General features: G+C 39.3%; 1 protein-coding gene across 2 annotated transcripts in view; it reads left to right on the forward strand.

The window, feature by feature from the left end:
- Positions 1–11,463, forward strand: part of LOC128705408 (borealin-like) — a 37,318-nt gene extending 25,855 nt beyond the window's left edge. For both annotated transcript variants that reach the window (XM_070091813.1, XM_070091812.1), the window contains exons 6-7: positions 9,609–9,809; positions 11,084–11,463. In XM_070091813.1, coding sequence (XP_069947914.1) covers positions 9,609–9,809; positions 11,084–11,203 — 321 coding nt within the window. In that variant the 3' untranslated portion in view covers positions 11,204–11,463. The remainder of the gene's footprint in view (positions 1–9,608; positions 9,810–11,083) is intronic.
- The last annotated feature ends 3,721 nt before the right edge of the window (positions 11,464–15,184 follow it).

Raw genomic sequence — 15,184 nt, forward strand, 5'->3', positions numbered from 1 at the left:
AATAAGTTTACTGAGTATACCAGGAAAAGTGTACGGTAGGGTTATAATTGAAAGAATTAGAGGTAAGACAGAATGTAGGATTGCGGATGACCAAGGAGGTTTCAGAGTGGGTAGGGGATGTGTAGATCAAGTGTTTACATTGAAGCATATATATGAACAGTATTTAGATAAAGGTAGGGAAGTTTTTATTTCATTTATGGATTTAGAAAAGGCATATGATAGAGTGGATAGAGGAGCAATGTCGCAGATGTTGCAAGTATATGGAATAGGTGGTAAGTTATTAAATGCTGTAAAGAATTTTTTATGAGGATAGTGAGGCTCAGGTTAGGGTGTGTAGAAGAGAGGGAGACTACTTCCCGGTAAAAGTAGGTCTTAGACAGGGATGTGTAATGTCACCATGGTTGTTTAATATATTTATAGATGGGGTTGTAAAGGAAGTAAATGCTAGGGTAGTTCGGGAGAGGGGTGGGATTAAATTTTGGGGAATCAAATTCAAAATGGGAATTGACACAGTTACTTTTTGCTGATGATACTGTGCTTATGGGAGATTCTAAAGAAAAATTGCAAAGGTTAGTGGATGAGTTTGGGAATGTGTGTAAAGGTAGAAAGTTGAAAGTGAACATAGAAAAGAGTAAGGTGATGAGGGTATCAAATGATTTAGATAAAGAAAAATTGGATATCAAATTGGGGAGGAGGAGTATGGAAGAAGTGAATGTTTTCAGATACTTGGGAGTTGACGTTTCGGCAGATGGATTTATGAAGGATGAGGTTAATCATAGAATTGATGAGGGAAAAAAGGTGAGTGGTGCGTTGAGGTATATGTGGAGTCAAAAAACGTTATCTATGGAGGCAAAGAAGGGAATGTATGAAAGTATAGTAGTACCAACACTCTTATATGTGTGTGAAGCTTGAGTGGTAAATGCAGCAGCAAGGAGACAGTTGGAGGCAGTGGAGATGTCCTGTTTAAGGGCAATGTGTGGTGTAAATATTATGCAGAAAATTCGGAGTGTGGAAATTAGGAAAAGGTGTGGAGTTAATAAAAGCATTAGTCAGAGGGCAGAAGAGGGGTTGTTGAGGTGGTTTGGTCATTTAGAGAGAATGGATCAAAGTAGAATGACATGGAAAGCATATAAATCTATAGGGGAAGGAAGGCGGGGTAGGGGTCGTCCTCGAAAGGGTTGGAGAGAGCAGGTAAAGGAGGTTTTGTGGGCAAGGGGCTTGGACTTCCAGCAAGCGTGCGTGAGCGTGTTAGATAGGAGTGAATGGAGATGAATGGTACTTGGGACCTGACGATCTGTTGGAGTGTGAGCAGGGTAATATTTAGTGAAGGGATTCAGGGAAACCGGTTACAGTATTTTCATATAGTCGGACTCGAGTCCTGGAAATGGGAAGTACAATGCCTGCACTTTAAAGGAGGGGTTTGGGATATTGGCAGTTTGGAGGGATATGTTGTGTATCTTTATATGTGTATGCTTCTAAACTGTGTATTCTGAGCACCTCTGCAAAAACAGTGATAATGTGCAAATGTGGTGAATGATGATGAAAGTATTTTTCTTTTTTGGGGATTTTCTTTCTTTTTGGGTCACCCTGCCTCGGTGGGAGACGGCCGACTTGTTGAAAAAAAAAAAGAAAAAAAAAAAGAATATAAATGAGTGAATAAAATTTAAATGAATAAGTAACTGAAAATGAGGATTTATTAGTTTTATTGTTTATAAATATTTGACATTGCTGCGAGCTGCAATTTGGAGACCCCTGATGTAGGGGATTTGCAAGCTGTTCATTTTTTTCTTTTATTTTTTTTTATTATTACCACACTGGCTGATTCCCACGAAGGCAGGGTGGCCCGAAAAAGAAAACCTTTCACCATCCTTCACTCCATCACTGTCTTGCCAGAAGGGTGCTTTACACTACAGTTTTTAAACTGCAACATTAACACCCCTCCTTCAGAGTGCAGACACTGTACTTCCCATCTCCAGGACTCAAGTCCGGCCTGCCGGTTTCCCTGAATCCCTTCATAAATGTTACTTTGCTCACACTCCAACAGCAAGTCAAGTATTGAAAACCATTTGTCTCCATTCACTCCTATCAAACACGCTCACGCATGCCCGCTGGAAGTTCAAGCCCCTCGCACACAAAACCTCCTTTACCCCCTCCCTCCAACCTCTCCTAGGCCGACCCCTACCCCGCCTTCCTTCCACTACAGACTGATACACTCTTGAAGTCACTGTTTCGCTCCATTCTCTCTACATGTCCGAAGTCATTCTGTTTCGCTCCATTCTCTCTACATGTCCGAACCACCTCAACAACCCTTCCTCAGCCCTCTGGACAACAGTTTTGGCAGTCCCGCACCTCCTCCTAACTTCCAAACTACGAATTCTCTGCATTATATTCACACCACGCATTGCCCTCAGACATGACATCTCCACTGCCTCCAGCCTTCTCCTCGCTGCAACATTCACCCATGCTTTACACCCATATAAGAGCGTTGGTAAAACTGTACTCTCATACATTCCCCTCTTTGCCTCCAAGGGCAAAGTTCTTTGTCTTCACAGACTCCTAAGTGCACCGCTCACCCTTTTTCAGAACATAAGAACATAATGTAGGAACACTGCAGAAGGCCTACTGGCCCATACGAGGCAGGTCCTTATCAAAACGACATCTACCTAAAGCTACCCAAGAAATAACTCCCGTACCCCATGACACCAATCAAACCCAGCCCCTCCCACTCATATTTTTGTCCAGTCTCTTCTTAAAGCTACCCAAGGTCCTAGCCTCTATCACCCCACTGGGAAGACTGTTCCATGCATCTACAACTCTGTTAGAAAACCAGTACTTACCTATGTCCTTTCTAAATCTAAATTTATCCAACTTAAATCCATTATTCCTGGTTCTTACCTGGTTCGACACCCTCAGTACTTTATTAATGTCTCCTTTGTTTATGCCCGTCATCCACTTATACACTTCAATGATATCTCCCCTCATTCTACGCCTCTCCAGAGAGTGGAGATTTAAGGCTTTAAGTCTATCTTCATACGGGAGGTTCCTTACACAGTAAATCATTTTAGTCATTCTTCTCTGTATGTTCTCTAATGAGTCTATGTCCATCCTGTAGTAAGGGGACCAAAACTGAGCAGCATAATCTAAATGAGGCCTCACTAGTGATGTATAGAGCTGTAAAATAACTTTTGGACTTCTGTTACTTATACTTCTTGAGATAAATCCAAGTAATCTGTTGGCCTTGTTGCGCACACTAAGGCACTGCTGTCTTGGCTTTAGATTTCTGCTTACCATGACTCCCAAGTCTTTTTCACATTCTGTATGACCAAGCTCTACTTCACCTAGATTATAGCTTCGAGGGTTATTTTCATTACCAAGGGCAAGTACCTTACACTTATCCACATTAAACTTCATCTGCCATTTTTCAGACCAAGACATTAATTTGTTCAAATCGTCCTGGAGTTCATTGATATCCTCCTCAGAGTGAATTATACAGCCTATTTTTGTATCATCAGCAAACTTACTCATGTCACTAGTAATCCCTTCATCAAGGTCATTAATGTAAATTATGAACAGGAGAGGGCCTAAAACTGATCCTTGTGGAATGCCACTAGTGACTGATCCCCATTCAGATTTCACTCCATTAATGGTAACTCTCTGTTTTCTATTGGTAAGCCATGCCTCAATCCATGCTAGAACTTTACCTCCTATACCATGAGCTGCCACTTTTCTTAAGAGTCTCTTGTGAGGTACTCTGTCGAAGGCTTTACTAAAATCCAAATAAACAATATCATATTCCTTATCACTGTCAACTGCCTCAAATGTTCTATTGAAGAACGTCAGCAAGTTTGTCAGGCAGGAACGACCTCTCGTGAATCCATGCTGAGATTCATTTATCAAGTTATGCTCTTCAAGGTGACTTCTGATATAGCTGACATTAATTGATTCTAATAACTTGCCCACTATAGATGTCAGGCTTATTGGACGGTAATTTGAAGGAGTGGACTTATCCCCTGATTTGAATGTAGGAACCACATTAGCCATCTTCCACAACTCTGGCACAACACTGGTAAGGATGGAAGCATTGAATACACACGTTAATGGCTGACTAAGCTCCATCTTTCATTCCTTAAGTACCCTTGAAAACAACTCATTGGGTCCCGGGGACTTATTTTGTTTCAGTTTGTCTATCTGTTTAATAACCATGTCCCTCGTGACAGTAATATTAGTTAACTTAAATTCATCAGGAACTAAATAATTGTTAATTACTGGAATCTCATTTACATCTTCCTGTGTAAAAACTGACAAAAAATAGTCATTAAATAAGGAACACATTTCCAGTTCATTATCCGTCAGCTGTCCATTCCCAGTTTTCAGAGGTCCTACTTTTTCCTTCACCTTCGTCCTATACACTTGATAGAACCCCTTTGGATTAGTCTTTGATTCATTAGCAACTCTAATTTCATAGTCACGTTTAGCCTTTCTAATTGCCTTTTTTACTTCTCTTTTAAGCTGAACATATTGGTCAGTAAGGTTAACCTCTTCTCTTCTGATGTGCCTATAAATTCCCCTTTTCTCCCCTAATAGATGCTTTAGCCTCCTGTTAACCCATTTGGGATCGTTATTATTAGACCTAATTTCTCTCTGGGGAATGTATATACTCTGGGCACTGTGTACATTATTAAGAAAACAATCATAAAAGCAGATCCCTTCATATTCATAAGTATGATTATCGTCAATAAAATCATTAGCTAGATAACCCCAATCAAGATTAGACAGATGTTCCCTAAGTCCATAATAATCAGCAGAACGAAAATCAGGGATTTTTACTGTATTATCATTATTCTTGCATTCCCAATTAATGCTAAAAGTGATGGATTTGTGATCACTTGCTCCAAGCTCTTCAGTGATCTCCAGATTATTCACGAGTGTTTCCTTATTTGACAAGACTAGGTCTAGCAAATTATTACCCCTGGTAGGCTCAGTTACGCTCTGTTTCAGAAAACAGTCCTGAACTGCTTCCATAAAGTCACTGGACTCTAGATTACCTGTCAAAGAATTCCAGTCAATTTGACTAAAGTTGAAGTCCCCTACTATGACTGTTACTGTGTCCAGAAGCCCTAACAATTTCGTCCCAAAGAAGTCTCCCTCTATCGTGATCCAAGCTTGGAGGTCGGTATATTACACCTAGAATTAGTTTTTCTTGACCCTCCACGAACTCTACCCAAACAGACTCTGTTACTGCTCCATCTATTTTTATACCTCTTTTTATGCAACAATTAATATTTTCTCGAACATACAATGCAACTCCTCCCCCCTTCCCATTAGATCTATCCACATTGAACAACTTAAATCCCTGAATATTACACTCAGCAGTCATATCCCGACTCTTTAAATCATACCATGTTTCAGTTAATGCAATGATATCAAAGTTCCCAGAACATGCTACCAAACGTAGTTCATTAATTTTATTTCTTGCACTTCGACTGTTAGCATAAAATACCATCATATGTTTTTTCTTCTGCACATTTTTTTTTAGTCATCTTTGTTTTAACACAATTTCTGAAATTATCATTACCCAGAGTTACTCCATGACAGTTACTATTAACCCTTTGAGGGTTTTGGTCGTACTAGTACGTTTTACGCGTAGGGGTTTTTGACGTACTAGTACTCATAAATTCTAGCGGCCTCAAATCTAGTGGGAGAAAGCTGGTAGGCCTTCATATGAAAGAATGGGTCTATGTGGTCAGTGTGCACAGTCTAAAAAAAATCCTGCAGCACACAGTGCATAATGAGAAAAAAAAAACTTTGACCATTTTTTTTTAATAAATCAGCGACTTTGCAGTGTATTTTCGTATGGTATTTATTGTTGTATTCTAGTTTTCTTGGTCTCATTTTATAGAATGGAAGACATATTACAGAAATTGAGATGATTTTGACTGGTTTTACAATGAAAGGTGCCTTGAAATTGAGCTCAAAGTAGCAGAAATGTTCGATTTTTACCAAACTTCAAAAGTAAACAAATCGTGCCGAGCGTGCAATACACGTCAACTGGTGAGTCTAATATTCTTTTACAAGTGCACCAATAATATTTATACCATTTTTTACACTAATGCAGTAGTCTGCATAACAGTAAATCTTATATTTTTTGTGAGAATAAAAATTCAAAGTGGAAAGCAAAAGAATATAAGAGGGCCCTTGAGACGTGACTAATGACTAGAGGAAATGTCATTTTAGTGCCAGGAATGTCTTTCTTGTTTATTCTGGACCCTATTCGGAAATTGGCATCTTTTGAAATTTGTGTGAAATTGGCAAAATTGCTAAATTCTGACCACTGTACTGGATAGTTGAATTTATAAATGGGTGGTTTCTTGCACCCATTCGATAGAAAAAATGGAGTTCTAGCGAAATATTCATGTTTTTTTGTCGACTAGTACAGTGAAATTGGCCGAAAATGGGGCTCTAAGTGGGCAAAATCGCCGATGCGTAAACATCGCCGAGACCGCTAACTTTGCGAGAGCATAATTCCGTAAGTTTTCTATCAAATTTCAAACTTTTGGTGTCTTTATGATCGGGAAAAGATTCTCTATCTTTTCATAAGAGAAAATAATTTTTTTTTTTTTAAATTTGGCCGACCCTGAGAACGAGTTTCGGAGAGGGCCTGTCGACCCTCAAAGGGTTAAGATTCTTAATATCAGAGCATAAGTCAATATATCCATACTCATTATTTATCATTTCTAAACCCATACCTCTAACTAATCCTAGTTTAAAGTCCTAACAACCCCCTCAACTGAGTTAGCAAGAAAACCCACACCTGCCCTGGATAAGTGAACCCCATCCCTGGCATACATGTCATTTCGGCCATAGAAGTTGTCCCAGTTGTCAATGAATGGTACTGCATTATCCTTACAGTGTTTATCCAGCCAACAATTAATACCAATTGCTCTGGACAACCATTCATTACCAACACCTCTTCTTGGCAAAATGCCAAATATAACAGGGTGCCCCCCCATCTTCCTAATTATGTCTATAGCTGTCCTGAACTTTCTAACTAAATCCTCACTTCTACGCTTGCCTACATCATTGCCTCCAGCACTGAGGCAAATAATAGGATTGATCCCATTACCGTTCATGATGTTGTCAAGCCGGCTAACAATGTCCTCCATCCCAGCCCCAGGAAAGCATACCCTTTGTCTCCTACTCCTGTCCTTCAAGCAGAATGCCCTATCCATGTATCTAACTGGCTATCCCCAACAACAACAATATTCTTACCTTCCTTGTTGTCGTTCGTCGTGACGATCCCAGTAGTCGACTCACATTCGTCGGGTAGCACCGAGAATGCGTTGGAGGTTTCCACAGGAGTTTCCACAGCAGTCTCTTTCTTCTTCATCGTTTCTGGCTTTCCATTCGTCTTCTTGATCGTCAACTTCGTCGTCCCCTGCTGTCCAGCCACTGACCACGATCCCTTCTTGACCTGAGGACTCGAAACAGGAGGACTACTACGAATCCTCTTGTTTTCCTCGGTCAATCGCCGTATCTCCATCTTCGCTGCCCTCCTCATCTTTCATAGATCCATCCGCTGACACGTCCACTCCTAAATATCTGAATACACTCACCTCCTCCATACTCTCTCCCTCCAATCTGATGTCCAATCTTTCATCACCTAATCTTTTTGTTATCCTCATAACCTTACTCTTTCTTGTATTCACTTTTAATTTTCTTCTTTTACATCCCCTACCAAATTCATCCACCAACCTCTGCAACTTCTCTTCAGAATCGTCCAAGAGCACAGTGTCATCAGCAAAGAGTAACTGTTACAACTCCCACTTTGTGTGATTCTTTATCTTTTAACTCCACGCCTCTTGCCAAGACCCTCGCATTTACTTCTCTTACAACCCCATCTTTAAATATATTAAACAACCAGTGTGACATCACACATCCTTGTCTAAGGCCTGCTTTTACTGGGAAATAATCTCCCTCTTTCCTACATTAACTTGAGCCTCACTATCCTTGTAAAAACTCTTCACTGCTTTCAGTAACCTACCTCCTATACCATACACCTGCAACATCTGCCACATTGCCCCCCTATCCACCCTGTCATACGCCTTTTCCAAATCCATAAATGCCACAAAGACCTCTTTAGCCTTATCTAATTACTGTTCACTTATATGTTTCACTGTAAACACCTGGTCCACACACCCCCTACCTTTCCTAAAGCCTCCTTGTTCATCTGCTATCCTATTCTCCGTCTTACTCGTAATTCTTTCAATAATAACTCTACCATACACTTTACCAGGTATACTCAACAGACTTATCCCCCTATAGTTTTTGCACACTCTTTTGTCCCCTTTGCCTTTATACAAAGGAACTATGCATGCTCTCTGCCAATCCCTAGGTACCTTATCCTCTTCCATACATTTATTAAATAATAGCACCAACCACTCCAAAACTATATCCCCACCTGCTTTTAACATTTCTGTCTTTATCCCATCAATCCCAGCTGCCTTACCCCCTTTCATTTTACCTACTGCCTCATGAACTTCCCCCACACTCACAACTGGCTCTTCCTCACTCCTACAAGAAGTTATTCCTCCTTGTCCTATACACGAAATCACAGCTTCCCTATCTTCATCAACATTTAACAATTCCTCAAAATATTCCCTCCATCTTCCCAATACCTCTAACTCTCCATTTAATAACTCCTTTCCTATTTTTAACTGACAAATCCATTTGTTCTCTAGGCTTCCTTAACTTGTTAATCTCACTCCAAAACTTTTTCTTATTTTCAACAAAATTTGTTGATAACATCTTGCCCACTCTCTCATTTGCTCTCTTTTTACATTGCTTCACCACTCTGTTAACCTCTCTTTTTCTCCATATACTCTTCTTTTAATCACTAGCATATACAGTGGAACCTTGGTTTTTATTTGCCCTGGTTTTCGACGAATTTTTTCGTCAAAATTTTGTCCCAGTTTTCGTTCATCACCTTGGTTTTCATAGGTCCACCATACTGAACGAGTCCTCCTTCCTGCACCCACACAAAGCATCCCACGCATTCTGAGTCAGTCTGGCGTTGTTTCTTGTCAAGTGAGCATTACCCTGGATGTTCATCCGAAACATTTCATAATACGTAATCCATTATTTTTGTACTTGTTTATTGAGTGCAACTGCTAAATAAGCCACCATGGGGCCAAAGAAACTCCCAGTGCCAGCCCTTTGATAAAGAAGGTGAGAAATGTGATAGAATATTGTGTCTTTGGGAAGTCCATGTAGCTACAGTGGAACTTCAAATATTGAACTTTCTTCATTCTAGACGGCTGTTCGAGTGCTGTTACCAAACAAATTTATTCCCATCAGGAATAATGTAAATTAGATTGGTTCATTTCAGACCCTCAAAAATACACTTATAAAAGCACTTACAAAAATACACTTACATAATTGGTTGAGTTGGGAGCAGTTCGATATTTGAGGTTCCACTGTATATTTTACTTAATTATCCAGGTACAGTATATTTTCTGCATTTTTTTTTTTTTTTTAATTCATGCTTTCAGTAAATTCTGCTTTTGTCATAGCTTTCACAATATTATTAAAGATTTGTTTACAAATTCAAGGATGTAGCAGCAACTCCAGCTAACCAGGGCCTTCCTCAAAGCTTCTCAGCGATGTTTGTAACACCAAAATTTGACATGCGTAACCCACTTGCTCCTGGGACAGTCAGGAGAAGACCCAGAGTTGGTGAAATTGCAATGTCTTTCACTGGATCACCATTACAAATATCACCTGCCATTAACCAAAAACCTGAGGATGTGAAGGTAAATTTTATTTGTAGCCCAATTTTCAACTACTTTTTAATAGTTCACCCCCTAAATTCATAAGTTTTGTTATTCATGAGAACCTATTATGCGACATTCTTGTTGAAGGCCATTTTGCATATAGCTTTAATTATCAACTAGTTTTTTTTGTGCCTATTTTCTTTTGGCACACCCTCTAAATTTAGTGTTAACCATAGGACTTTGCTTAAATCTTTCTTTGGAGTTTTCCCCTTTTTTAAAAATCAGTATTAATTGAGGCTTCATTGGAGGGAGGGTCACTTGATCCACTTTACTATGTAGTCTAGTGTTACAAACATGACATCAGAACATGGATGATGATCCCATTTCACTGTTTAGGAGTAAGATTTTCCTACTCATGTAGCCAAATAGAGATAGGTAGGGTTAGAAGTTAGTATTTACATTCTAACCAAGGAAGGGAATAATTGTGATTATTATTATATCAATCATAATAATCATTACAATAATAATCATAATCAACTAAAATGCCGGGAACAATGGGCTAGTAACCCTTTTTCCTGTAATAATTACTAAAAAGAATAAGAAGAAGAAAATTGTCAAAGTGGGAAGTCTGAATGTGTGTGGATGTTATGAATGAAAAGAAGCTGGATGTCCTGGCTTTAAGTGAAACAAAGCTGAAGGGGATGGGAGAGTTTCAGTGGAGAGGAATAAATGGGATTAGGTCAGGGGTTTCAAATAGAGTTAGAGCTAAAGAAGGAGTAGCAATAATGTTGAAGGATAAGTTATGGCAGGAAAAGAGAGACTATAAATGTATTAATTCAAGGATTATGTGGAGTAAAATAAAGGTTGGATGTGAAAAGTGGGTTATAGTAAGCGTATATGCACCTGGAGAAGAGAGAAGTGTAGAGGAGAGAGAGAGAGATTTTGGGAACTGTTGAGTGAATGCGTGGGGAGTTTTGAACTAAGTGTGAGAGTAATGGTGGTTGGGGATTTCAATGCTAAAGGGCAAAAATGTTGTGGGAGTAGTAGGTAAATTTGGGGTGCCAGGGGTAAATGAAAATGGGGAGCCTTTAATTAATGCATCACTACATTGACCAACAGTTACATTATCTTATTTTTTTTTTTTTAAATTTCAAGACCTAAGGGATGGGGGGGTCTATGGAATGTAACTATTTTGTTCTATACATTCTTCAGTTCACTTCTAGATTCATTGACACTTTCCTGAAAATGGCATGTAAACTAATGTATTAACCAACAGTTTGCTGTACCTTATTAATCTCTGCACACTTTTCCAGGAATTTATAGCAGCATTTCCAGCTGCTGATGACGAGGAATTGGATGAGGAGACTAAAAATGAGCTGAAGCAGTTCCATAAGAAGATAGGTCAACTAATTGGATTTGACATACACACTTAAGTTACATTAAACTGCTTTATCATGTGATGAAATACACTTCTGACTCACTGTATAAATTATAGTATTATCTCTTGGAGCATATGTTTAGGGAGAAGCACTAAACCTGTAGGGGTCATAGTGTCCATTGAATGAGAAGCAATCAAGTTATATCCATGGAGAGAGCATTCAGATTGTTAGATCAAGTACTCTTTACCAGCATCAAGGAGTCTTCCTTGAGGGGTTTTATTGCATATTGTTGAACATGTATTGCATATTTCTTTTTTTTTTTTAAAGTGCATTAAATAGCATTTCAACTAGCAAATAGGTCATTATGTGGGTCATAAAGTTTGATTCCAAAGGGTGTGCTAGGAAAGGATTTTAGTTTTCTACATTAGGTTTCTTGTTAATCTCTAAGACTACTTCTGCAACACATTGTATACAGAATGAAGTTTGGGAACACTTAGAGTAATAGAACTTTCAATTAAATTTTAAAATCTGCTTTAGTTATATTTTTGAACCTTATTAGATTTTGTAGACATACACAGTAGTGTAATTTATTGATTGTAATAAAACTAAGTGCTAAACCCACAGGATCATACAGCACTGCAGGGTAGCACATACTAAAGATGTAATATGCCAGATCAGAGACCAGAGAGGGTAAGAAGGAAGCTGAAGGCAAGGTAAGTTAGGGCAGTGAAGTAGTGTAATATAGTATGCTCAACTCTGAAACCAAGACAAGCTGGCATCAATGGTCCAGTAGGACTGTCAATGTAAGTATAGGGGATGTTGTGCAGCAGCAAAAGATTAGTGCCACCACAGTCAAAATCTGGGTTAGTGAATTAATAGATTCCTTGATGCATCATCTGTGAGACTGTAGATTTCTTTTGCATCACATAGGATCAAAGCCCTGTAACAAATTATGGTAACTTTCAATGGAACAGCTTATTTTTTTTTAATCCAATTTCAGTAATTTTTGGTCAGCTGTAATAAGCGTATTATTATTGAGGTAGTAGGTTGGTAGACAGCAACCACCCAGGGAAGTACTACCGTCCTGCCAGATGACTGTGAAACAAACCTGTAACTGTTTTGCATGATGGTAGGATTGCTGGTTTCTTTTTCTGTCTCATAAACACGCTAGATAACAGGGATATCTTGCTACTCCTACTTACACTTTGGTCACACTTCACAGACATGCACATGCATATATATATACATACATCTAGGTTTTTCTCCTTTTTCTAAATAGCTCTTGTTCTTCTTTATTTCTTCTATTGTCCATGGGGAAGTGGAAAAGAATCTTTCCTCCGTAAGCCATGCGTGTCGTATGAGGCGACTAAAATGCCGGGAGCAATGGGCTAGTAACCCCTTCTCCTGTAGACACTTACTAAAAAAGAGAAGAAGAAAAACTTTATAAAACTGGGATGCTTAAATGTGCGTGGATGTAGTGCGGATGACAAGAAACAGATGATTGCTGATGTTATGAATGAAAAGAAGTTGGATGTCCTGGCCCTAAGCGAAACAAAGCTGAAGGGGGTAGGAGAGTTTCAGTGGGGGGAAATAAATGGGATTAAATCTGGAGTATCTGAGAGTTAGAGCAAAGGAAGGGGTAGCAGTAATGTTAAATGATCAGTTATGGAAGGAGAAAAGAGAATATGAATGTGTAAATTCAAGAATTATGTGGATTAAAGTAAAGGTTGGATGCGAGAAGTGGGTCATAATAAGCGTGTATGCACCTGGAGAAGAGAGGAATGCAGAGGAGAGAGAGAGATTTTGGGAGATGTTAAGTGAATGTATAGGAGCCTTTGAACCAAGTGAGAGTGTAATTGTGGTAGGGGACCTGAATGCTAAAGTAGGAGAAACTTTTAGAGAGGGTGTGGTAGGTAAGTTTGGGGTGCCAGGTGTAAATGATAATGGGAGCCCTTTGATTGAACTTTGTATAGAAAGGGGTTTAGTTATAGGTAATACATATTTTAAGAAAAAGAGGATAAATAAGTATACAAGATATGACGTAGGGCGAAATGACAGTAGTTTGTTGGATTATGTATTGGTAGATAAAAGACTGTCGAGTAGGCTTCAGGATGTACATGTTTATAGAGGGGCCACAGATATATCAGATCACTTTCTAGTTGTAGCTACACTGAGAGTAAAAGGTAGATGGGATACAAGGAGAATAGAAGCATCAGGGAAGAGAGAGGCGAAGGTTTATAAACTAAAAGAGGAGGCAGTTGGGGTAAGATATAAACAGCTATTGGAGGATAGATGGGCTAATGAGAGCATAGGCAATGGGGTCAAAGATTTATGGGGTAGGTTTAAAAATGTAGTGTTAGAGTGTTCAGCAGAAGTTTGTGGTTACAGGAAAGTGGGTGCGGGAGGGAAGAGGAGCGATTGGTGGAATGATGATGTAGAGAGAGTAGTAAGGGAGAAAAAGTTAGCATATGAGAAGTTTTTACAAAGTAGAAGTGATGCAAGGAGGGAAGAGTATATGGAGAAAAAGAGAGAGGTTAAGAGAGTGGTGAAGCAATGTAAAAAGAGAGCAAATGAGAGAGTGGGTGAGATGTTATCAACAAATTTTATTGAAAATAAGAAAAAGTTTTGGAGTGAGATTAACAAGTTAAGAAAGCCTAGAGAACAAATGGATTTGTCAGTTAAAAATAGGAGAGGAGAGTTATTAAATGGAGAGTTAGAGGTATTGGGAAGATGGAGGGAATATTTTGAGGAATTGTTAAATGTTGATGAAGATAGGGAAGCTGTGATTTCGTGTATAGGGCAAGGAGGAATAACATCTTGTAGGAGTGAGGAAGAGCCAGTTGTGAGTGTGGGGGAAGTTCGTGAGGCAGTAGGTAAAATGAAAGGGGGTAAGGCAGCCGGGATTGATGGGATAAAGATAGAAATGTTAAAAGCAGGTGGGGATATAGTTTTGGAGTGGTTGGTGCAATTATTTAATAAATGTATGGAAGAGGATAAGGTACCTAGGGATTGGCAGAGAGCATGCATAGTTCCTTTGTATAAAGGCAAAGGGGATAAAAGAGAGTGCAAAAATTATAGGGGGATAAGTCTGCTGAGTGTACCTGGTAAAGTGTATGGTAGAGTTATTATTGAAAGAATTAAGAGTAAGACGGAGAATAGGATAGCAGATGATTATTATTATTATAATCAAGGGGTAAGCGCTAAACCCGGAGGATTATACAGCGCCTGGGGGGTGATGTGGAAGACATTCAGGCTTAATTCGGGGAACTGGAGCACAGATCCAAGGATAGCAGATGAACAAGGAGGCTTTAGGAAAGGTAGGGGGTGTGTAGACCAGGTGTTTACAGTGAAACATATAAGTGAACAGTATTTAGATAAGGCTAAAGAGGTCTTTGTGGCATTTATGGATTTGGAAAAGGCGTATGACAGGGTGGATAGGGGGGCAATGTGGCAGATGTTGCAAGTGTATGGTGTAGGAGGTAGGTTACTGAAAGCAGTGAAGAGTTTTTACGAGGATAGTGAGGCTCAAGTTAGAGTATGTAGGAAAGAGGGAAATTATTTCCCAGTAAAAGTAGGGCTTAGACAAGGATGTGTGATGTCACCGTGGTTGTTTAATATATTTATAGATGGGGTTGTAAGAGAAGTAAATGCGAGGGTCTTGACAAGAGGCGTGGAGTTAAAAGATAAAGAATCACACACAAAGTGGGAGTTGTCACAGCTGCTCTTTGCTGATGACACTGTGCTCTTGGGAGATTCTGAAGAGAAGTTGCAGAGATTGGTGGATGAATTTGGTAGGGTGTGCAAAAGAAGAAAATTAAAGGTGAATACAGGAAAGAGTAAGGTTATGAGGATAACAAAAAGATTAGGTGATGAAAGATTGAATATCAGATTGGAGGGAGAGAGTATGGAGGAGGTGAATGTATTCAGATATTTGGGAGTGGACGTGTCAGCGGATGGGTCTATGAAAGATGAGGCGAATCATAGAATTGATGAGGGAAAAAGAGTGAGTGGTGCACTTAGGGGTCTGTGGAGACA

This window comes from Cherax quadricarinatus, chromosome 37 (assembly GCF_038502225.1).
Source record: "Cherax quadricarinatus isolate ZL_2023a chromosome 37, ASM3850222v1, whole genome shotgun sequence".
NCBI lineage: Eukaryota > Metazoa > Arthropoda > Malacostraca > Decapoda > Parastacidae > Cherax > Cherax quadricarinatus.